This window comes from Chelonoidis abingdonii, chromosome 1, assembly GCF_003597395.2.
Source record: "Chelonoidis abingdonii isolate Lonesome George chromosome 1, CheloAbing_2.0, whole genome shotgun sequence".
NCBI classification, from domain to species: Eukaryota; Metazoa; Chordata; order Testudines; family Testudinidae; genus Chelonoidis; species Chelonoidis abingdonii.
This window is the reverse complement of record NC_133769.1, coordinates 263,562,748-263,588,129: the sequence shown is the minus strand read 5'-3', so window position 1 is coordinate 263,588,129 and position 25,382 is coordinate 263,562,748. Positions and strand designations below refer to the sequence as shown.

Here is a 25,382-nt window from a genome sequence, read left to right as displayed (position 1 = left end):
CTCCACACAGGAGATACCTCCGCTTTGTAGCCAACTGTCAGCACTTCCAGTTTACGGTCCTGCCGTTTGGCCTTTCTACAGCCCAAAGGGTATTTACAAAGTGTATGGCCGTAGTCGCCGCCTACCTCCGCCGACGTCGGATACACATTTTTCCGTATCTGGACGATTGGCTCATCCGAGGGGCCTCCGAGACACAAGTCACTCAGCATGTGGGGCATCGTCAAGGACCTATTCACACGTCTAGGCCTGATGATCAATATAGAAAAATCCACTCTGGTTCCCACGCAGAGGTTAGACTTCATAGGAGCTATCCTGGACTCCAATCTAGCCAGAGCCTGCTTACCACAGCCGCGGTTTCAGGCATGGCAACAATCATCCGAGGTCTACAGAATTTCCCGACGACCTCGGCTCGCACTTGTCTCGGTCTCCTGGGTCACATGGCTGCCTGCACGTTTGTAACCAAATACGCCAGACTCCGCCTCCGTCCTCTCCAAGTTTGGCTCAACTCGGTATACCGCCTGAGCAGGGACCCAATAGACACGATAGTCACCATTCCCCTGAGCACCCTAGGCTCCCTAGAATGGTGGCTAACTCCCTCCCTGGTGTGTGCAGGGATGCGGTTCCATCTGGCCCAACCCTCAATGTCCCTGACGATGGACGCGTCATCTCTCGGCTGGGGTGCTCACCTCAGTCACCTTCGTACTCAAGGCCTTTGGTCACCTCAGGAGTTGGCATTACACATAAATGTCTTGAGAACTGAGAGCAGTCCGCCTGGCGTGCCAGGCGTTCCAGCAACAGTTGCAAGGCTGTTGTGTCTCAGTGTTTACAGACAACACAACGGCCATATACTACATAAACAAGCAGGGAGGGACACGATCCTCCCCCCTTTGTCAGGAGGCCATCCAACTCTGGGACTTTTGCATAGCCCACTCGATAGATCTGGTAGCATTCTTTCTCCCAGGCGTTTGGAACACTCTGGAGGATCGACTCAGCAGGTCTTTCCTGTCTCACGAGTGGTCGATCCGCCCGGATGTTATTCATTCTGTTTTCCAGAAGTGGAGATTTCCTCACATAGACCTGTTCGCTTCCCGTGAGAACAGGAAATGCCAGATGTTCTGCTCCTTCCAAGGTGTCTCCCTGGGATCGATCTCAGATGCTTTCCTGATGCTGTAGAAGAGCCAGCTCCTTTATGCCTTCCCCCCGTTCCCACTGGTTCACAAGGTCCTGCTAAACTCCGCAGGGACAGAGCGCGCATCATCATGATCGCTCCAGCGTGGCCCAGGCAGCACTGGTACACCATGTTGCTCGACCTGTCAATAGCCAACCCAATTACCATGCCACTCCACCCAGACCTCATAACTCAGGACCACGGCAGACTTCGCCACCCGGACCTGCAGGCCCTTCACCTCACGGCGTGGCTGCTGCGTGGCCAAACCAGTCAGAGTTACGTTGCTGTGCATCAGTATGACAAGTTCTCCTGGGTAGCAGGAAACCTTCCACCCGGTCAACGTATCTGGCCAAGTGGAAGCGTTTCTCCTGCTGGTGCAAAACGCATAGTCTTACTCCCACTGAGGTCTTGATTCCCTCTATTTTGGACTACCTCTGGTCTCTCAAACAGCAGGCCTAGCAGTATCATCACTGAGGGTACACTTGGCAGCCATCTCTACCTTCCACCCAGGCGAAGGTGGCCATTCCATGTTCTCACACCCTATTGTTTCAAGGTTCCTCAAGGACTTGGAGCGCTTATACCCCCAAGTATGCCGACCAGCCCCGACCTGGGACCTCAACCTGGTTTTAACCAGACTTATGTCTCCCCCATTTGAGCCGTTAGCAACCTGCTCGCTATTCTACCTGTCTTGGAAGATGGCTTTCCTCGTAGCCATTACATCGGCCAGACGAGTCTCCAAGCTTAGGGCTCTTATGGTGGATCCGCCGTACACTGTGTTCTACAAGGACAAGGTGCAGTTGCAACCACACCCGGCATTCCTCCCTAAGGTGATTTCGGCCTTTCATGTTAACCAGGACATCTTTTTCCCAGTCTTCTTCCCGAAGCCACACTCAACGCGACGGGAGCAACAATTGCACTCCCTGGACATCTGTAGAGCGCTCGCGTTTTATATTGAGTGGACAAAACCCTTTAGTAAAATGCCCCAACTCTTTGTCGCGGTAGCAGAACGAATGAAAGGCCTACCTGTTTCCTCTCAGAGGATCTCATCTTGGGTGACGACGTGCATCTGCACTTTTTATGATTTGGCTCATATTTCTCCAAGCCACATCACCGCGCATTCTACCATGGCTCAGGCTTCATCTGCCGCCTTCCTGGCTCGTGTACCTATCCAGGAAATATGTCGCGCAGCTACTTGGTCCTCGGTCCACACCTTTGTTTCACATTATGCTCTGGTTCAACAGTCCAGAGATGATGCAGCCTTTGGCTCAGCATTTTTGCATTCTGCAACATCTCACTCCGACCCCACCGCCTAGGTAAGGCTTGGGAATCACCAAATTGAAATGGATATGATCAAGCACTCGAAGAAGAAAAGACGGTTACTCACCTTTGTAACTGTTGTTCTTCGAGATGTGTTGCTCATATCCATTCCAAACCTGCCCTCCTTCCCCACTGTTGGAGTAGCCGGCAAGAAGGAACTGAGGGGCGGTTGGGTAGGCAGGAGTATCTATCCGGTGCCATAGCAGCGCCACTCCAGGGGGCGCCCCAGCCGACCCACCGAGTGTTGCTGGGGTAAAAATCTTCCGACGAACGTGCACGCGGCGCGCGCACACCTAATTGGAATGGATATGAGCAACACATCTCGAAAAACAACAGTTACAAAGGTGAGTAACCATCTTTTTTTCTCCTTTTAAATACAATCTCTCTGAAAACTTTAAAAAGTTAATTCCAGTTACAGAGTTATTAAGTGCCAATCCTGGTATCTCTGGACTGACATCCTGGCCCAATTCCCATATATCCACTAGAAATTGACTTTTCCATCTCTCAGGGTTAATCAAATATTTATTAAAGGAATAAATAACTTTTTGTTATCCTGCTGTATCCTTATAATTTCCATGCATTTTGTGCATGCATGAATTTTAAAACTCATGCTGTTTCCAAACAGGAGGACACAGCACCAAGATAGCATGATAATAGGTGCTGTATTAATACCTAGATTAGAAAAATAGATTTAAATTAGATTAGTTTACTAAGGCAAATGAATCAAAAGTTCTTGACTCATATCCCAAAAAGCTGCCCAAATTCTGTCAGAAACTAGCAACTAACAAAGTTAAAAAATTTCAGCCCCCTTATGTTTCTACCAAGATAATATGATTCTTAACTACCTCATAATTTGTGGGTAGCACATAATGACAAAGACAAATGCACAGAGAATTATACATTGTAGTAAGAAGCTTCGTTAAATGTCTGACATAGGAATAAACCTGTTAAAAGAAATTATCAGCCACTACTATCTATACAAATCTGTACACATTTAAATGCCTCTAAGCAAATTCCTGTTAAAAAAATAAACCTCTTAAATTAATATAAACACAGACCAGTTGAGAGAAAAAACATTTAAAGAAATAAATCCATTGTACATTAGTTTATGCAATACAAATATGCAAGACAACAGAATTACCTGGTTAAGGAGCAAATTTTGACAAGAATAGACTAATTTACTTGAATAACATAGCTTTAAAAGAACAATTGTTCAGTCATTGATTAAGTCAATATATCTGTATTTCCCCATGGCCAGAACAAAATATGCTGGTTTACTCCCAGCTTGACTGCTAGTACTTTCCCAACATGTGACTCAAAACTACATATGTATAACTGCAACCCTTTCCAAGGCCATTACACTTCTCAGTTTCTCCTCCCCTTTCATGCCTCTCTGGTACCACAAATGCTAGGCTTTTTTTTCCTGTCCCCTGAACACAAACAGATGTTTGCTCTCTCCTACACCATCTCCTGAAGTTTCTGACATCCTGATAACCTCCACCAGAAGAAGCAGATACTAGCGGAAGCTGTCTAGGGTCTGATTCTGAGTCTGACTGAATGATAGGGATGTGAGTGAGACAGGTGCTGTTAGTGACAATTGAAAGTGAATATAGAAACCTGATACACATTTGAATGTGCAGGTTCCATTTACTTATAGGGACAGGACTCACTAGGCGTTACTCTTCTGTGTCTTACACCAGTTTAACTCCATCAATTTCAGCTGAATTACTCCTGTCATACACGAATGTAACCAAGAGCAGAATCTGGCTCGTTGTTTAAACAGATGTCTCAGGCAATGCCCAATGGAAAATACTGGGGTGTGAACAGACTGCATAAGCTATAAATACTCTTCTGGCTTTCACAGGTAGAGAAATCTTAGTGAAGCTGGAATTTCAAGCATCCTTATCATGAAGGATAAGTCCTTCAATGGCTATTAGCCATGATGGGCAGGGATGGTGTCCCTAGCCTCAGTTTGCCAGAAGCTGGGAGTGGGTGACAGGAGATGGATCACTTGATGATTACCTGTTATGTTCATTCCCTCTGGGGCACCTGGCACTGGCCACTGTTGGTAGAAGGATACTGGGCTAGATGGACCTTTGGTCTGACCCACTAGGGCCTTTCTTATGTTCTTACAAACCCTCCCTCCAATGTTATTGAAGTGCATAAAGAGAAGCCCCCTCTGGAAAGAGCTACAGATAGACTTCAAGAAGAGCCTTCTTTGCTCTCAGGGTCTCAGAAGGGCTTGAAAAGGAGCTCCACCTTGCCCTGAACTCCTTGTTACCTGAGCCACCAGTTGCATTGGAGAGATTATCAGCATTTCTGTGCTTATGGGCCAGTCGGCCTTGCAGCACTAGAGGCTGAGATACAAACCATTAGAGCAAAAGGGACAGCAGTGGAGAACAATAAAAGCAGAGAAGAAAAGGGAACTCAGCCCAGACTGAACGCAAGGCTCAATCCTAAGAAACAATATTTTCGGTCAAGGTCAAGGCCTCCCTCCCTCTCAATGCTTTTGCTTTCTGCTTTTGATACACACACACTTCTAAGTAATGCCTGCCTCAGCCTGCCAAATTGACTAGGCAGTGCTTACCCTGACAGCTACTGAGCTTCTAGTTGTGAGGCTGCACGAGGCCTGTCCTGGCTTGGGAAATGTACATGGATGATCAAAAAAGAGCTGATCAGAGGGACAGATAAGTATCAGGATGACATAGTGTCTGCTCAGATCAAGCCCTGATTCTTCTGTGGCACAATATAATAAATAACAACTGATAAAGGGCCAGATTGTGCTCCACTACTCACATGGAGTAGTATCTATCTCCTCAAGTAGTGCAGCTGAAACCAGCGTGTTCACTCACAGAGTGGGGTGCTACTCAACAAGATTCAGAGCTGCAGATTCTGGTCCTAAGTCAGGCCTGTCTTTTACCCATTGTGTGTTGTTATGAGGCAGCATATGGTAATGAAGGAGAGGATTCCATGCACAGTTTAGAATGAATACACAATGTGTATTTCTGCGTTCCTTGCCTTCTTGAGAAATATAATTGTGGAGCAGAGAATAGTTTGGTAAGTCTCTTTACACACCACTTCACATCAGCTCCATACTATACAATATCAAGTCTAGTGGACTGACAGGAATCCTAAATTTGCTCTACAATCTGTGTATTCTGTGTAGCAATGCAGCATTCTGCTGCTTCTTCACTGATATGTCTCCTGTGTGGGATGTGCACATGCACCAGCGACGGTAAGCTAAAGGAAAGATCCATCTATCTGTGGTTAAATCCCAATGTTTACAGAGCTACAGGTGAGTTATTATGGAATAGGGCTGGTTGCAGGGTGGATTGATTTAAATAAAAGTGATTAAAATCATATTTAAATCCCCAAGTGGAAAGGCTAGATTTAAATTATGGATTTTAATCAACTTTTCCATTTGTACTTCAGTTATTTTCTAAAGAAAGGTGTATTCTTACAGGTGATATAACCATTAAAAATGTTGATTTACAACTAAATACAGCCTTTACCCTAGACTTGGTACATTTTTTTCCTACCTAGGAGAGTACACTATAACTGTATCATTTATTTAAACCATTAATATTTTCAGATTCTTATTAATTGCACATTTTAGCATGTTAGAAAATGGTCCATGATATTGTTTATTTACTAGATAATTAACTTGTTGCTCATGATTTGTGTCAAGTTGCATTAGGATGGTAACTGGAATTTAATTAAACATACAGAACAGCATAAAAACATTATTTTTCTTAAACAAACCCATCTTAAATGTTCTGGATACATAAATTTCTCTTATCAAAATATTTCACATTTACAACTAAATGACTTATTAAATGGAGGGATTAATTGAATTCAGTGAATTAATTGATTATTTCAGGTCAGGCTCAGAAAATTTTCAAATATGCGTAAGTGAAAGCAACTTGAGCGTAAATTCCTACTTGTCTAAGTCTCTTGAAAATGAGACAATCTCCCAAATAACTTAGGCTGTCAAACTTTTTAAAATTAGTAGATTTCATCCCCTTTTTATTGATAGACTGGAAGAGAAAGACAAGTTTCCTGCTTTTTCAACTTCCAATCAATTTCTCAAAACTGAAGGAATTAGTCTAAATGAAGAAAATGTTCTTCCTGTACCTGCAGAAGATGCTACTGCTGTGAAAAGTTAGTTTTGCACTTCAACAAACACTGAAAGCAACAAGGTTGATGTCGTGATAGGGTGTGCTATAGACCAGTGGTTCTCAAACTAGGGCCGCCGCTTGTTCAAAGAAAGCCCCTGGCAGGCCAGGACATTTTGTTTACCTGCTGCGTCCGCAGGTTCAGCCAATTGTGGCTCCCACTGTCCACAGTTTGCTTCTCCAGGCCAATGGGGGCTGCATTCTCCAGGCCAAGAGACGTGCTGGCCACCCTTCCTGCAGCCCCCATTGGCCTGGAGCAGCGAACCACAGCCAGTGGGCACTGCAATCAGCTGAACCTGCAGACGCAGCAGGTAAACAAACTGGCTCGGCCTGCCAGGGGCTTTCCCGGAACAAATGGCAGCCCTAATTTGAGAACCACTGCTATAGACCACCAGATCAGAAGGATGAGGTAGACAAAATCATGGAGCAGGTCCTCAAGGAATCCATTTTGAAGCACTTGGAGGAGAGGAAAGTGATCAGGAACAGTCAACATGGATTCACCAAGGGCAAATCATGTCTGACCAACCTGATTGCCTTCTGTGATGAGATAACTGGCTCAGTGGATATGGGGAAAGTGGTGGATGTGATATATCTTGACTTTAGCATAGTTTTTGATATGGTTTCCCACAGTATTTTTTCCAGCAAATTAAAGAAGTATGAATTGGATGAATGGGCTATAAGGTGGATAGAAAGCTGACTAGATTGTCAGGCTTAACGGGTAGTGATCAATGGCTCGATGTCTAGTTGGCAGCCAGTATCAAGCGGAGTACCCCAGGGGTCTGTCCTGGGGCCAGTTTTGTTCAACATTTTTATTAATAATCTGGATGATGGAACAAATTGCATCCGCAAGTTCGCAGATGACACTAAGCTGCGAGGAGAGGTAGATATGCTCGAGCATAGGGATAGGGTTCAGAGTGAGGATTGGGCCAAAAGAAATCTGATAAGGTTCAACGAGGACAAATGCAGAGTCCTGCACTTAGGAAGGAAGAATCCCATGTATTGCTACAGACTGGGGCCCTACTTTCTAAGCAGCAGTTCTGCAGAAAAGGACCTTGGGATTACAGTGGACAAAAAACTGGATATGAGTCAGCAGTGTGCCCTTATTGCCAAGAAGGCCAGTGGTATATTGGGCTGTATTAGTAGGAGCATTGCCAGCAGATCAAGGGAAGTGATTATTCCCCTCTATTCGGCACTGGTGAGACCTCACCTGGAGTATTGTGTCCAGTTTTGGTCCCCCCACTACAGAAGGGATGTGAACAAATTGGAGAGAGTCAGGCGGAGAGCAACAAAAATGATTAGGGGGCTGGGACACATGACTTATGAGGAGAGGCTGAGGGAACTGGGATTATTTAGACTGTGGAAGAGAAGAGTGAGGGGGGATTTGATAGCAGACTTCAACTACCTGAAGGGGGGGTTCCAAAGAGGCTGGAGCTAGGCTGTTCTCAGTGGTGGCAGATGACAGAACAAGAAGCAATGGTCTCAAGCTGCAGTGTTGGAGGTCTAAGTTGGATATTAGGAAAAACTATTTCACTAGGATGGTGGTGAACTGGAATGGGTTACCTAGAGTATGTCTATACTACCCACCGGATCGGCAGACAGTGATCGATCTAGCAGGGGTCGATTTATCACATCTAGACCCCAAGCACTCTCCCATCGACTCCTGTACTCCACCGCCACGAGAGGTGCAGGCAGAGTCGATGGGGGAGCAGCAGCAGTCGACTCAGCACAATGAAGACACCGCAGTATGTAAGTCTAAGTATGTCGACTTCAGCTACGTTATTAACGTAGCAGAAGTTGTGTAACTTAGATCAACACTCCCGTGCCCCCCAGTATAGACCAGGCCCTAGGGAGGTGGTAGAATCTCCATCCTTAGAGGTTTTTAAGGCGTGGGTTGACAAAGCCTTGGCTGGTATGATTTAGTTGGTGTTGGTCCTGCTTTGAGCCAGGTGTTGGACTAGATGACCTCCTAAAGTCCCTTCCAACCCTGATATTCTATGATTCTGTTGTATGGGCATTTCCTGATGTATCAGTTGTTTCTGTAATTTAACCCCATCTCCTGTTGTCACACAAGCACATATTACTGGATCATTGTGTACATTGTTGCACCAGAGACAATGGATTCTTCTTAAAAGTGTGTGGGCCATGAGGTCCCGTCCCCTCCATGGCCCTGCCCCTCCTCTTCTTCCTAGGGCCCTGCCCTCCCAGACCAAGCCAGAAGCTGGAGCTCGGTTGGGGAGTGTGGGCCCCTCCACCTGCCCATGCGGGCGGGGGGACCAAGAGCAGCCCCAGTCTGCGGCGTTCCACAGCTGCCTGTGTGACTCTTACCCCAACCCAGCCCCGGCTTCTGACCTGCCCTGGGGTTGGGGCCTTGGGGGCTGAAGAACTGCAGCCGGGCAATGGTAAGAGCCTTCTGAGCAGCATTTTTCATAATGTTATTTCATTCTGACAACCGGGTTTGCATCTCTTTGTAGAACTGTTTATATTTGGAATTTGTTCCTTTGTTACCTAGAGGTACAGGAATTTCTTGAACATATTCCCAGATTGGATTTTTTTTTAAAATGACCTGCAGTCATGGCAGTTTTTTCCTCCAGTTCCGAAGTGTTGAAATTAACCTTAGAGGCTACACTCTGAACAGTGTTGTCCTTTCTTCCCATGGTGTCCTGCTTTGACACTAGTCCTGTTCCTTTCTGTTTGCACACTCTGCTCCTTCTCCCTTGTTACAGAACTCCCCAACCCTATCTGCTCCTGTAACCCACCTGCATTTTGCTTTGCAGTATTTTATTTGATTAGAGAGAGAGGGAAGCAGTTGAGATTTCTGTTTGTATTGCTGTCTGTGTACACATGGCAGGAGATAGAGCAAGGCCATTTACTTGAAGAGCCCAGAATCATCCAGAAGCAAGGGCTGGTAGGTCCTGGGCAGATCGGTGTTCTTCCATGATCTGGAGAGTAAGTTTCCATGGTGGCTGAAGTCATAAATATTTATAATTTGAGAAATGAGCCAATCAGAGCTCAGGTAGGGAGAAGCTATAAAACAGGAGTATGCAACCACCAAGGTGGGCTCAGTGGATGATCCTGATGAGCTACATGTGATGGTGTCTCTTGCACTCTGCGAATAGGTCCCATGCCTCTGATGACTTTGTCAGTCTTTTGTACCCAGTAGCACTGCCCCCCGCATCCCACACGAAATCAAGCCCTTAATACAGGACATTTTTATAAAGCCATATTAATAAAGCTTGATCTCAAAAGTTATGGTTTTCCCCTGATTCTTTCTTTATGTAGAAGAGTAGCCTTAATTGAGAGTTTTTGAGAGAGGCTGGTCCATTCAGCATATTTATATTTTATGTACATGTTTTAAGAGATTATAATAAATTTAGGCCTTAGCACTTTTGTATTAAATTCAGATTTCTTTTTAAACAGGTTTATTTTTTAAAAGAAAAACCTATTAAAATTTAAATCACCACCACTGAAAAAAATCTGATTTAAAAAAAAAATCTGATTTTTTTTTTCAGAAAATCATTGATTTTTATTCGCCCACCTGATTGTATGTATGTTTTATGCTAGGACATTTCTGATTTAATGTGTCATTTTTGCCAATCTCTTTAATAAATATAATAATTTATATTGCATTATCAAGATGAAATGGGAATGTCAGCTTTAAGTAAAAGAACATGAAAGTATTGTAATGCAAATTTTAAGCAGATGTTATGAATTCATTTTTATTTGCAAAGCTGAATTGACTAATCTCAAGAGCTGAAAATATAATTTAGAATTCCATTTATTATTCTGCTGCCACATTGTCTGAGATGAGGAAACCCTTTCTTAATTACATGAAGTGCATGAATAGATGCTCTAGTATTAAGATACACTTCTTAGTTATATTTTCTCTCCAGAGATTGAAATTCAGATGTCTTGTGATGGTTGCTGATGGTGAAGCCTGATATAAAATTATAAAAATTAGAGATGGAAAAGGCCATGAACTCACCCCTACACCAGTGCATGATTATTTTATTGAGTAATTATTTGCTATATTTTTTACTTTTCATCCAGTTTAGATTAAAATGTCCGAAGTGACTATTTCCCTTGGAAGACTATTTCAGTCTAGTCAATTTCATAGGCACCTGAGCTCCTTGTGGATTCAGGAATGGACAAGGGTCCAAGGGTCCAATGCAAGACAAGGGTCATAGATGGGAAGTTTGTTCTGCCAGGTTCCGCCAATTGCAGCCCCACTGGCACATCCCTTGGCCCATGCTGCTTCCCACAGCCCCCATTGCCCTGAAACAGTGAACTGAGGCCAATGGGAGCTGTGATCGGCTGAACCTGCAGACGTTGCAAGTAAACAAACCAGCCCAGCCCGCCAGCAGATTTCTCTGACAAGTGCATGCCAAAGGTTGCTGATCCCTGGCCTAGCACCGCTACCAAAGGTATCTCCCTTCAAAGCTTTATTACATTGTCATTTGCTATTACTCTGTTTCCAGTATATTGGGCAGATTGCAATTCATGTACGTGTATGCATCTCTAAAACAAATTAACTATTTCTTTAAGTTTTCATGAAACAGTCTCAAAACAAAATATATTTCATCACTTGTATTCCCTTCATCTAATATTTTTGTAATTCTATCAAAAACCAACCAAGCCAAAAAACAATAACAAAGCAATTGAATTTACCTGGTATGACTGGTTCTTTTTGAATTCATGATGCTTTTTTCTCATAGATCTATTAAGCCTCAAGAGCTTTATTTTTTCTTTTAATTTATTTAAATATTTATTCCATCAATATAATTAGGGATTGATGTTAGATTTACCAGAAAATAATTGGCAGAATAATTGTTCTTTCCTTTTCTGGGAAATTGGTATACTATATTTGCATTTTCTACCCCAGTTCTCCATAAGTTTTCAAAAATTAGATGGTTAATTCCTTTAACATCCTTGGATGAATAACATCAGGACCCAGTGATTTTTTTATTTATATGATTAAACTTCACCAAGGTTCCCTCCTGTTTCTTATTGGGAGCTATTTTTACAAGATCTCTATTACCTCCTGATTTTTCCAAACATCTTTTCAATACTTTTCCTTTAAAAGGACAGGTCTAGCATAGAGATCCTCTTCACAGTAGAGAAGCCACTGAGAAATGTTAGGTAGTCCATTATAGGTTTTCCAGTACAAATCCTATCTGGCCCTCCCATCTTCCAAAATAAATTAATAAACAAATAAACAAGACTCCCGAGGTCTGAGTGCACATTGAAAGTTTTACAAACAAAGACTATATCTTGCTCATGTCTGACAGAAAAATAGTGTGTTGACTGTGAAGAATGTGCTAGTTAAACAAACAAACTAAAGAAGTAATCCAGCCATGTGATACATCAATCTACTACCATCCACTGATTTAATAAATAGGAAACTTTATTAGATCTGCAAGCTGCCAGACACCTTTAGGATAAAGTGGAGTGTATACAGGGATAGCAGCAAAGAATCCTGTGGCACCTTATAGACTAACAGACGTTTTGGAGCATGAGCTTTCGTGGGTGAATACTCCAAAACGTCTGTTAGTCTATAAAGTGCCACAGAATTCTTTGCTGCTTTTACAGATCCAGAGTAACATGGCTACCCCTCTGATACCATACAGGGATAGGCCTCTCCTCCTCCTGAGTGCCTCATTACCATTGGTCAGTCAAAGAGATGCAATACCACTGGCTCTTTCTTCCCACAACCATTCAACCACCTAATGCCTTGGTGAGAATAATCTTGGAATATGCTAGGGACTCAGTTTAAGAATTAGGATTCATAGAGATGTGGAATTGTTTATGCAATCATAGCCAAACAGAAGACTGGTTTAATTGGAGATGCTTGCAAGGTAAGTTTGGCAGGCTGCTGTCAACCAAGCCTGCATGGAGAGAGCATACAAGAATGTGATCCATAAGGTTACCAGAGTCTTTATGAAAACCTATGGTTTGGTGATGAAGAACAGGGACATATGGTCAATAGGCCTGAGTTTTTCCGGGGCAATGAAGTGCACTTGTCAGGTGCTAGGGCAGACTTTGGCTTCAGAACGTAAAGCATTGGATTAGGTAGAGTTTAAATTAAGTAAGCATGAGATACCAGGCCATGTTGGGTGGGGGATGCAAGCAAGCTATTCACTGGCGCCTCCAGTGTCCAGTATGGATAAAAGGCTGATGGGCCAGCAACCAGAAAATACAAGACATGGGATTTTGCTGGTGGATCTCAGGTCTCGGGCCAAAAAAGAGACATGTTGCTCTGTCAGATCAGAATCTTTGATAACTTTTGTCCCTTGGCAGAGTGGGTGGGAGGGTGGGAGATGTGAGGATTCAGCAGAGCAAGCTGAATCCTTGGCGTAGGCAGTGGGGAGTCTACCCTCAGTTATGGGATATATGATTGATGCCTTGTAAATCCCACACTGGACCCCTCTAAATGTCTGGTGTGGAGAGATAGGGCAGATAGTGCCCCCTCCAATATTAAATTTTACTGACATTGCAGTCTGATGCATAAAATCCATTCCTGCATTTTTCCTCAGTCACTTAGATGTCCAGATCAATACTAGCTGTGGGAGAAAGAGTGTGCCCAGGGAAGGGATCGTTGAAATTCAGCAATGCAGCGCTACCTGCTTTTCTTGTTTTATGATGGTAATTCATTCTTTTTAAACACTATTAAATGTAAACATGAGAAACAAATTCATTTTGATTGTTTTTCTGCCGTGATTTATCTTTTGAATAGAAGCAATAGAATAATGTCATGCTAAATTGGCAAACAGAATATATTAAAACAAAAAAGAAGAGAGAATGAAATGGCAGCTTGAAGAATTAGAGTGGCAGCTTTGTTCTCCTCCCAATACCCCCCACAACTGTTTGGTTATTTAAAAATACATCACTTAACTTAGCTATCACGTAGCAACTGCATGCCATGCTGGAGTTTCCTCATTTAAATCACTACAAGGAAATGATCTAGACTAGAGAATTGCTTTGAAGCAAAGAATTTTTTTTTTTTATAATTGAAACCTTGGGATTGTATGAATATGTGTGGCTATAACAGAGAAAACTGACAAATTCATCACATCAGTTCTACCTTAGCTCTAAAAGAGGAGGAAGTGGTGGGGAAAGTGGCACAAATAATTGTTCTTTTGTAGAAGACTTTTAAATGTTCGTGGACATAGCTCAAACAAGTCTAATCAGTGTGTTTAAGCTTTTGAGCTGGGATTCCTAATTTTTGTGCCCCATGTGCTCCATTTTGTGTGTTCTTTCTGTTGCAGTGTAAGGGCCAGATTCTGTCACTCTTGCTCCTGTTGACTGGTACCTTATTCCGTAAGTGGTGCCATTGAAAGCAAGTCTGTGAAGACTTCAAATGAGTGAAGACTCTCTGTGTGTAGAGCTACAATTACAGACACAGTCTGTGTGCGATTTCTGTGTAAATAGAATATTGAATATTTGAGAATATTACTTTAGGTTACTATGCTGTAACATAGACCCAGAGGAATATTCCATCCCAAGACATCATCATTTTGGATCTTGTCAGTTGTGCACGGAGGGGGAAGTGAGGAAGAAAATGATAAGATGAAGTGTTTATCTGTGAAGAGCTTAGTGGAATGAGTTCCCCATATTTACAAGCTTCCTGAAACTGCTGTAACAGTGTCAAGCTTCCATAACAAACAAACAAACAAAACCACTGCTTGCAAAGAAGAGCTCTGTTCACAAATAGTAGCAGAAGAGGTATGAGGACTACGGGGACTGAGAGGAGTTGCAGTAACCCCAGAGTGACATGTATGGTGGCTGCTTTCTGGTCCAGACTGATCAGCTGGCTTTGCAAGGAACAAAACACTTTGCTCATTCTTTGTGTTTGGGAATCATGGAGCTGTGCGCTCAGGGGGCACAGAGCTAAACCCACTGATAAAACAAACATATATTTAGGGAAATCCCATCCAGATTCATTGATGGGGGCAAGTGGGAGGTAGGGGAGAGGGTGTTGGAGATAAAGAGAGTAACTCTGCTACCAATGGTCTGACCTGTTTCCTCAGGAAAAATATCAGGAAGGGTCATGGTGCCTCCAGCTGAAGAGAACGCTTACCTCCTAATTACCTTTTTAGTGGTGGCTGGTTTTGATCCAGTGGATCCCTTAAATTTGTATGGGTGATAGCTTTGTTTTGGAGCCATCAAAGAGATGCCACCCAGCCCTTTTAAAAGATTTTTTCCTTGGCTGGCTGAATATCCTTCCTCCCCTGTCCCAAGTTAGGATGTCAGAGGAGCACCGAGCATGCTCATGAGGTCCCTCAAGGTCATTCTCCCAAGCCTGATGGCTGTATGGTATGTTAATCAGTTGGGTCAGGTATGTGTGTCTGCATAAGGCTGGACTCAGGCTGCTGTTATGGGGGAAGACCTTCATGTGTACAGAGAATAACCTCTGTGACTGCAGAGGCTTCTCAGGTTATATTTCCACGGAGTCAAAGTCTGGATAGGTCTTGATGTTTCCGAGTAAATTAAATTGCATCCGTATATAAACCTGCTGTCATAAATAGATAGCTAAGGGTTAATGTTTCTTTCACCTGTAAAGGGTTAACAAAGAGAACCAAACACCTGACCAGAGGACCAATCAGGAAACAGGATTTTTCAAAGCTGCTGAGGCGAGCGGCTACAACCATCGTTTGGGTCTGTATACTTGTCTGCGCTCTCAGCTATCGAGAGGGATCGTTTTCTATCTCCAAGCTTCTATCTTCAGTTTTCAAAGTATAAGTCAAAGAGTAGAAAAACAATGGTTGTTATTGTTTTTTTCTTTTTTGTTGTAGTTACAGCTGTTTAGTTGTGGAAATGTTTTAAATGGATATCTTTCCTTTGAATAAGAACTGTTTATTCATATTTTTCCTTAAGTAATTGACCCAACACCGGTAATTAGGTCAACTTAATGCGAATCAGTTTTTATTCTTTTCTTTCTATTTTGATATAAAGCTTTCTTTGTTAAAAACTTGTGACTTTTCTGTCTATTCGGGAGGTGCATAGAATCTTGTGCAGGATTAACGGATCTCTTCTCCGGAAGAGACTGGGAGGGGGAAAAAGAAGGAGGGGGGAAGGTCATTCCTTCGGTTTGTGTTCAAGATGAAGAAAACAGGGAAATCTCTAGTTATACCCAGGGGCGGTCTGGGAGGAAGTAAAGAGCAGGAAGGGAAATCGTTTATTTCTCCTTGTTTTAAGAATCCAAGGGATTTGGGTTCTTGGGGTCCCCAGGGAAGGTTTTGGGGTGACCAGAGTGTACCAGGCACTGGAATTCCTGGTTGGTGGCAGGCAATCAGATCTAAGCTGGTAATTAAGCTTAGAGGGGTTCATGCTAGCTTCTCAGTTTATGAACGCTAAGGTTCAAATCTGAATAGGAAAGCTATGATACCTGCACCATCAATTTAATATTTGTGCAGTATTATCAGCTAGTCTATAATGAGTGTGACAAAATAAAATGATTTTCTGCTGTCCAGGAGGAAATAAAAACACTTGCCTTTAGAGGATACCAAGCTAACTACAATATGTTTTAGACAATAATGTGACCTGCAGTTCACAATAGGAGAGACAAGGTTTGGGGAGGTAATATCTTTTATTAAACCAACTTCTGTTGGTGAGAAAGACAGGCTTTCTTACCAACAAAATTTGGTCCAATAAAAGATATTACCTCTCCCACCTTGTCTCCTCTAATATCCTAGGACCAACACCAATACAACTACACTGCATTCAGAATGGAAGGCATCTGATATGTTAATGATATGTGTTGTCCTTTTACATTTTGACACAGAATTTTTTTTTACATGTGCTTAACAAGGTACTATATCACACGTGAAATCAAGCTAATTCAGTTTGCTATCTCTAAAAAAAAGCTTCATAGACTGAGAATCATTTGAAAATAGGTACAGACAATTTTTTGGATGAACTAAACACATTGAGCTCCTTGAGTCTCTGATTATAAGTCATGTTTTTCAAAACCTCAAATTGTTGAAAAAATGTACTAATTTGAGATTGGTAGAAAACTCAGCCACTTATTAACCATGTCACTTCCAAATGAATTCTTACTAATTATCCATCTTTTAATGTGAGATTTGCTGGAAAAATATTTTCCCCTCCCAGGACCTGATCCAAAGCATACTGAAATTAATCAGAGTTTTTTCCACTGCAGTAGGTTTTAGATGAAACTCCAAAAGAACATGCAAGAAGTAAATGCTACTTTTAGCTTCCAACATCACTACTGGGAGCTGATAAGAGGGTACATTCAGCCGTTTAAAACTTGTATACATAGACAGTTCTGCAGATCTAGTAAATGGATTTACAAAGGCTGCAGAAACATTTTCTAGTCTAGCATTTGAACTCAGGAATACTAGCTGCAATTTCAGTGCTTAGAACACTAAGCTATGTGGAAACTTGAGATAGCAACTGACAATTGCAATAAATATTTACAATACTCTGTAACTTTAGGATACACCTGTGAACTACCTGCTTGTGCAACTACCCCTTTACTGATTTTTGCAGATATAAGAACTTGTCTGACACAGCACTGGGAGAGAGAAAGAAGTTATCTGCCAAGGAGAAATGTCGTCTTGTTCTTCAGCAGTGTAAATTACAAGGCTGGCAGGTTTGTGACTTATGCAATAACGAAAATATCAGTTTAGGTCTGTAAACAAGAAAGAGGAGTAATTTTCATTGTGGGAGTCACCAGATCCCTTGCAAAAATATATCCTTTTGATCTTTTGGTGTGGGTAAGACATTACATGTATTCTTTGGAATGAAATAATCTGATTTACTGAGTTTAGTAGAACATCATTAGCTGTGATCATTAATATGTGTAGAAAAATCAGTAAGCACTCTTGTTGGGAGCGAGGGAGCTCAATTAAGTGTACATACTTTGTAGATTAATCTTCATTGCTTAAAGCTTTTCCAATTACATAAAAATGTCCATATTCTCCCATCCAATGTCTGTGCATGGCTACCACCAAAGCACAGCATCTGGTCTAGATTCTTAGGTTATAAAGCAAGAAGATTATATGATCTGATCTCCTGTATAAGAAAGACCAAAAGGTAGAAACATGACAAAAAGACAAAGATATTTCAATAGTTTCACTTTCCCCAGAAAGATTTCTTAACTCAGCTTCATCCTGAATGTTGTACATGCCTTTCTGGGTTATGCCCTGCACCCTTACCATAGGGATCTCTATTAAAACAGCCTCTAATCTAAAACCTATTGTACGTTAACTGAGTGTGCCACTAACCTTCACAACTTTAATTGGAGCTTCAAGCGTCAAGGTGGGAAAATGCTGAGGAACTGTAATTATATATTGTAGTCCAGTCAGACAGTGCACTGCATGGTGCCTGTGGAGCTGAACTCCACGGGGAGTCAGAAATAGTGCTAGAACAAGAGAATTTAAAAAGCAGTTGGCCAGCAGTAAATGCCTGCAATTCAAGAACAATGATCTTGGCATTTGAAAACAAATCTGAAACCTTGAAAGATAGGAATGTAAAAAGGGAATTATAAAACAGGATCTCTGCTATAAAAGGGAGGGAAACTTGTGATCTCTAAAACATTTTGGATGTCCCAGCTGTAAGCTAATATAACATGCTGAAAAGTGAATTGTGCAAAAATACAACAGTATACAATACAATGTCCTTCAAACCGAGAATCACAAAACACTTGAGAGATTCAGACAATAAGTTCCATGGATAAGAACATTTTTAAGGTGAATTTAAGGAGAAGTAATGACTTGGTGGCTTAGAAGCACTGGAAAGGAAGATGTGCTGTGACAAATAAATGACCTTCACACCATGCACATACCCCAAAGAGTGGTGAGCTATGGGGAGTGGAGAGAGAGGTGTCCATGACTGAAGGGGAGAAATAACCACAGTATAAGGTTAGAATGTGAGTTTGTAGGTGAAGGCCCGGTAAGTACAAGAGTTAACCAGCACAATAGGTGACATAAAAGCAAGAATCCACATCTCCATCATCAATGAGTAATGTATGCTACATAATCCCTCATTTCATTTTTTGACTTGTTTGACTAATCATGAAAGTTGAACTTTAAATAACTGTCTAAAAGAGGAAGCTTATACAATCAGCAGTTGTCATAGATGTCCTCCTCTGTGCTACAACAGTAGAGGAATCTTTAAAAGGCAAGGGGTGGGGGGAAGCAGAAAGAAAAGAAAAGGAAGGGTTAGTAATACAGGATGATGTCAGTGAACAAAGCCTTGAGAAAAGGAGTCATCTTGTACTGCATCACTAAAAAAATCACACAAGAGGTGTGCATGTATAACGAATTTAGTCTGTCCTGTTGCCAGCAGTGATTACTTCAAATGAATCAGTGTTGGAATAGAAAACTTATTTGATGTAGGAGTTCATGAATAAGTTAAAGCAAAGTCCTCCCCAGCATTCTTGCTTGTTATTCCCTGAAGACCACTAGCGGATTGATTGATAAATATATAATCCAAATAACTATGAAGAATTAGAAGAAAGTGATGGAAATCTGAACTAACCCCCCCCCACCCCATATGACACCACAAGTGAAAGGAAAAACAATGAGGAGTACTTGTGGCACCTTAGAGACTAACAAATTTATTTGGGCATAAGATTTCATGGGCTAAAACCCACTTCATCAGATGCATGGAGTGGGAAAAAATGGTAGGCAGGTTATATATACACAGTAAAAGAAAAGATGGGACTTGCCTTACCCAGTTAGGGGTCAGTGCTAACGAGACAATTCAGTTAAAGTGGAAGTGGGATATTCCCAACAGTAGAATACCAAGGGAGGAAAATCAGTTATGTAGTGTTAATGAGGCCAATGTAAATAGAGTGGCCCATTTCAAAGAATTGACAAGAAGGTGTGAGTAACGGTAGGGGGAAATTAGCCTGGGAAATTAGTTTTTGTAGTGACCCATCCACTCCCAGTCTTTATTCAGGCCTAATTTGATGGTGTCTAGTTTGCAAATTAATTCCAGTTCTGCAGTTTCTCGTTGGAGTCTGTTTTTGAAGTTTTTTTGTTGAAGAATTGCCACTTTTAAGTTTGTTACTGAGTGTCCAGGGAGATTGAAGTGTTCTGACTGGTTTTTTAATGTTATAATTCTCGACGTCTGATTTGTGTCCATTTATTCTTCTGTGTAGAGACTGTCCGCTTTGGCCGATGTACATGACAGAGGGGCATTACTGGCATGTGATGGCATATATCACATTGGTAGATGTGCAAGTGAATGAGCCCCTGATGGTATGGCTGATGTGGTTAGGGCCTATGATGATGTCACTTGAATAGATATACGGACAAAGCTGGCAACGGGGTTTGTTGCAGGGATAAGTTAGTGTTGTTGTTGTGTGGTGTGTAGTGGCTGGTGAGTATTTGCTTCTGGTTTGGGGGCTGTCTGTAAGCAAGGACTGGCCTATCTCCCAAGGTCTGAGAGAGTGAGGGGTTGTCCTTCTGGATAGGTTGTAGATCATTGATGATGCGCTGGAGGGGTTTTAGTTGGGGGCTGAAGGTTACGGCTAGTGGCTTTCTGTTACATTCTTTGTTGGGCCTGTCCTGTCATGGGTATCCTTCTAGCTTTATCAGTATGTTTCTTCACTTCACCGGGTACAAATTGTAGTTTTAAGAATGCTTGATAGAGATCCTGTAATTGTTTGTCTCTGTCTGAGGGATTGGAGCAAATGCGGTTGTATCTTAGAGCTTGCTGTAGACAATGGATCGTGTGATGTGGTCTGGATGAAAGCTGGAGGTATGTAGGTAAGTATAGCAGTCTGTAGGTTTCTGGTATAAGGTGGTGTTTATGTGACCATCGCTTATTTGCACTGTAGTGTCCAGGAAGTGGATCTCTTGTGTAGACTGGTCCAGGTTGATGGTGGGGTAGAAATTGTCAAAATCCTGGTGTGGATATCCATAGCAGTGCCGCTGACTTGAAGGTATAAATTGTCCCCAAATCTGGAATAGCTGTGTGTGAGGACAAAGTCACAAAGTTCAGCCACCAAGCTTACCGTGACATTATCAGGGATACTGTTTCTGGTGGCTTGTAGTCCATCTTTGTGTGGAATGTTGGTGTAGAGGGTTTCTACATCCATAGTGGCTAGGATGGTGTTTTTTGGAAGATCACCAATGGATTGTAGTTTCCTCAGGAAGTCAGTGGTGTCTCGAAGGTAGCTGGGAGTGCTCGTAGCATAGGGCCTGAGGAGAGAGTCTACATATCCAGACAATCCTGCTGTCAGGGTGCCAATGGGGCATCCAGGATTCCCAGATTTATGGATCTTGGGTAGCAGACAGAATACCTCTGGTCGGGGCTCTAGGGGTGTGTCTGTGTAGATTTGTTCCTGTGCTGCTTTAGAGAATTTCTTGAGCAGACAGTGTAGTTTCTTTTGGTAACCCTCGGTGGGATCAGAGGGTAATGGCTTGTAGAATGTGATATCATAGAATTACCTAGCAGCATCTCATTCATAGTCCGACTTATTCATGATGACGACAGCACCTCCTTTGTCAGCCTTTTTTACTATGAGGTCAGAGTTGTTTCTGAGGCAGTGGATGGCGTTGTGTGCTGCACGGCTGAGGTTATGTGGCAAGTGATGCTGCTTTTCCACAATTTCAGCCCATGCACATTGGTGGAAGCACTCTATATAGAAGTCCAGTTTGCTGTTTCGACCTTCAGGAGGAGTCCATGCAGAATCCTTTTGCCTATAAATTCAGTGGTAGAGGAAAAATAAGCACACTCTGGACTACTTTTTTTCAAAGTGGAAGAGTGATAAATTATACCTATCTCATAGAGCTGGAAGGTACCCTGAAAGGTCATTGAGTCAAGCCCCCTGCCTTCACTAGCAGAAGCTAGTACTGATTTTATCCCAGATCCCTAAGTGGCCCCCTCAAGAACTGAATTCACAACCCTGGGTTTAGCAGGCTAGGGCTCAAACCACTGAGCTATCCCTCCCCACTAAATTACTTAACCTTATTGCTAGAATGTACCATGCCACCTAGTTTGAGTATGTAGATCCTCACTGCTATTAGATAGTAAGAAAAATAATCTGTGTTCTTAGTAAGCTCCCCAAAATGAGTAATTTTTTTTTTACTTGACTATTTCTCTCTGGCTTATAATTTAACTCATGAGTTTGGAGAGCTTTCTAATAATTAAAAACCAGCAACAACAACAAACCCAGACCCTACTCGCTGAACAATTTATTTCCCAAAACGTTGGAGCCTGGTCAGAATAAACACGTATGCTATTGCGAGCTATCAGTAATATAACATAGTGCAGGCTGCATCACAGAGGCAGATGAGTGAGATACAGGGATAGAATTCATTCATGCTTTATTTTCTGTTTTATAAAACTCAAGAGTAAACAACATCAACCGGTCATGAGCTGGTGCTTGATTCAGCATCTTCCATGTTGAAAGGAAAGTATTTGTTAGAAAAGTGTTGATAGTTTTATGAAAAGTTGCTTGTTCTTTGGGTAAGCTGAACTGCAGATAATTATACTAGGACAAAAAGGAACTGTTTTATTAAAGCTAGCATACAGTACAAAGCGCTTCTACTGCTGCACTTAGCTTAACTGCTGAAATGTGAGTTGTAAAAGTGCAGTCTTATTAACAGAAGACATTTTCACATCATTTTTCTGTGCTGTTCCCTTGATAGGGCTTTCTTTTCAATTTAAATGCATACTTGAGCAGTGTGCGGCCATGCAACAAGCTGTAGCTGCCTACTGCAAAGGAAACATTGTCAGCACACTATATCAAGTAAAAAAAATTAGGGCTGTCACTTGATTAAAAAAATTAATCATGATTAATCGCACTGTTAAACAATAATAAAATACCATTTATTTAAATATTTTTGGATGTTTTCTACATTTTCAAATATATTAATTTCAGTTATAACACAGAATATATGTACAGTGCTCACTTTATATTTATTTTTTATTACAAATTTTTGCACTGTAAAATACAAAAGAAATTATATTTTTCAATTCATCTAATACAAGTACTGTAGTGCAATCTCTTTATTGTGAAAGTTGAACTTACAAATGTAGAATTCTGTACAAAAAAACTGCATTCAAAAATAAAACAATGATAGAGCCCACCAGTCACTCAGTCTTACTTCAGCCAATCGCTCAGACAAACAAGTTTGTTTACATTTGCATGAGATAATGCTGCCTGCATGTTGTTTACAATGTCTCCTGAAAGTGAGAACAGGCATTCTCATGGCACTGTTGTAGCCGGTGTCGCAAGATATTTACATGCCAGATGCGCTAAAGATTCATATGTCCCTTCATTCTTCAACCACCATTCCAGGGGACATGCGTCCATGATGATGACGGGTTCTGCTCGATAACAATCTAAAGGAGTGCAGACAACATACGTTCAGATGCCACCAGCAGAAGGTTGATTTTATTTTTTGCTGGTTTGGGTTCTGTAGTTTCTGCATCACAGTGTTGCTCTTTTAAGACTTCCGAAAGCATTTTCCACACCTCGTCCCTCTCAGATTTTGGAAGGCACTTCAGATTCTTAAACCTTGGGTCAAGTGCTGTGGCTATCTTTAGAAATCTCACATTGGTAACTTCTTTGCATTTTGTTGAATCTTCAGTGAAAGTGTTCTTAAAATGAACAACATGTTCTGGGTCATCATCTGAGACTTCTATAACATGAAATATATGGCAGAATGTGGGTAAAACAGAGCAGGGGACACACATTTCTCCCACAAGGAGTTCAGTCACAAATGTAATTAACACATTATGGAATGGTGGCCAAAGCATGAAGGGCCATATGAATGTTTAGCATATCTGATATCTAAGTACCTTGCAATGCCAGCTACAAAAGTGCCATGCAAATGTCTGTTTTCACTTTCTGGTGATACTTTAAATAAGAAGAGGAAAGCATTATCTCCTATAAACGTAAACAATCTTGTTTGTCTTAGAGATTGGCTGAACAAGAAGTAGGACAGAGTGGACTTGTTGGCTCTGAAGTTTTACATTGTTTTGTTTTTGAGTGCAATTAAGTAACAAAAAAAATCTACATTTGTAGGTTGCTCTTTCATGATAAAGAGATTGCACTACAGTACTTGTATGAGGTGAATTGAAAAATACTATTTCTTTTGTTTATCATTTTTACAGTGCAAACATTTGTAATAAAAATAATATATACATTTCAATACACACAGAATACAATCTATACGAAAATGTGGAAAAACATCCAATACATTTAATAAATTTCAATTGGTATTCTATTGTTTAACAGTTTGTTTGAAACTGTGATTAATCATGATTTTTTTTTAATCGTCATTAATTTGAGTTAATCGCATGAGTTAACAGTGATTAATCAACAGCCATAAAAAAATCTCTAAACCAATATACACTATTCTTATTCATTTGAGATTTCAAATGATTGGCCCTTCCAGCCCTACATTTCTATGATTCTATGGAAGTTTTGGCATTGATGTTAGTGAGAGCAGAATCAGACCCAGTAAATTCTGCGACAAATTCAATAAAAGTAACCCAGGGCCATTAAACTATCCACTTTAGTGTGGCACAACTATCTGGCCTTCAGCCCACTGTGTAATCACATTCCACTAGTAAAGATTTCTAACCCTCACATTCTATTAGCATTTTCATTTTTAAAAAAAAAATTCAATTTTTAAAAAATATTTCAGAATATTTACTAAGTGAAACACACTACTCCTACAACACGCAGTTTGCAATTATTAGCAATATTTGTGACAAATATATGGCGCTAACAATCTTTGGCTGTTCTTACTATATAATGACAGAAGGAAACTTTCATTTATTTGGATTATCATTCCCTGCACAGTTGAACTTGAAAATATAAATTCAATAAAGGTGGAATTAACACAATAGCTTATTGATCTTTCTAGTCAAAACTATCAAATTTAAATTTTGATTGGCCAATGTCAGTAGCCTGCAGTTAATCCTTTTTTTGTCATTTTATACAGCCCTTGTTTGCATCTTTGCAAACTCCATCCTAACTTTTCATTTTATTCCCAAAAAAGCGGTTTATGATTTAAAACTGGTGTAGTTATCAAGGGCTAGTCCAGCAGAGTAAGACTACACTGAAATGGACCTTTCCACCTTTGTATATTAAAAATACTATTTTAAGTAAGAAACAGGAATCATAACTTTTTTACCTTTTGGGCACATTGTTTTAATTGAATACTTTAACCCTTGGTGTAACTTCTAGCCGACCGTCTCCAGAGCCCTCAGCAATTCTTTCTTCCCAAGAGACTTAAACGCCTATACCATTCAGATCTCATAAATTGAGGAGAATTGGTAGTTGGTTGGGAGAACTCAGAGGAATGTTAGGTCCTGCAGGAAATGGTACTAGTAGTTCAGTATGGTTGATTTTCTTCCTTGAGAGTCAGGTACTGAACAATTACCTAAGCATGTTGCCAGGAGTTCAGTGCTGCTGAAGGTTTACTCATAGAAATTAATGGGGGTATAGCAGAAGCCCACAATGTTCCTGAACATACCACCCCCTCCAGTTTGAATAAACTATAAATGTTATGGTTCTCAGCCTTTTTTTTTTAATTAAATCTTTATACAAGTGGAATCCCCAGCTGCCCGTTTAGGATTGCTCTAAGTCAGGGTTTCTCAAACAGGGGTTGCCGCTAGTATAGGGAAAGCCCCTGGCGGGCTGGGCCAGTTTGTTTCTCTGCCCCATCCACAGGTCCGGCTGATCGCGGCTCCCACTGGCTGCGGATCACTGCTCCGGGCCATTAGGAGCTGATAGA

The 25,382-nt window shown here is 41.5% G+C and overlaps 1 protein-coding gene across 2 annotated transcripts in view; it reads left to right on the top strand.

Moving 5' to 3' along the window:
* MYO16 (myosin XVI) overlaps window positions 1-25,382 on the top strand; it is a 650,995-nt gene that overhangs the window by 548,970 nt on the left and 76,643 nt on the right. For both annotated transcript variants that reach the window (XM_075061501.1, XM_075061500.1), the window contains exon 28: window positions 17,167-17,269. In XM_075061501.1, coding sequence (XP_074917602.1) covers window positions 17,167-17,269 — 103 coding nt within the window. The remainder of the gene's footprint in view (window positions 1-17,166; window positions 17,270-25,382) is intronic.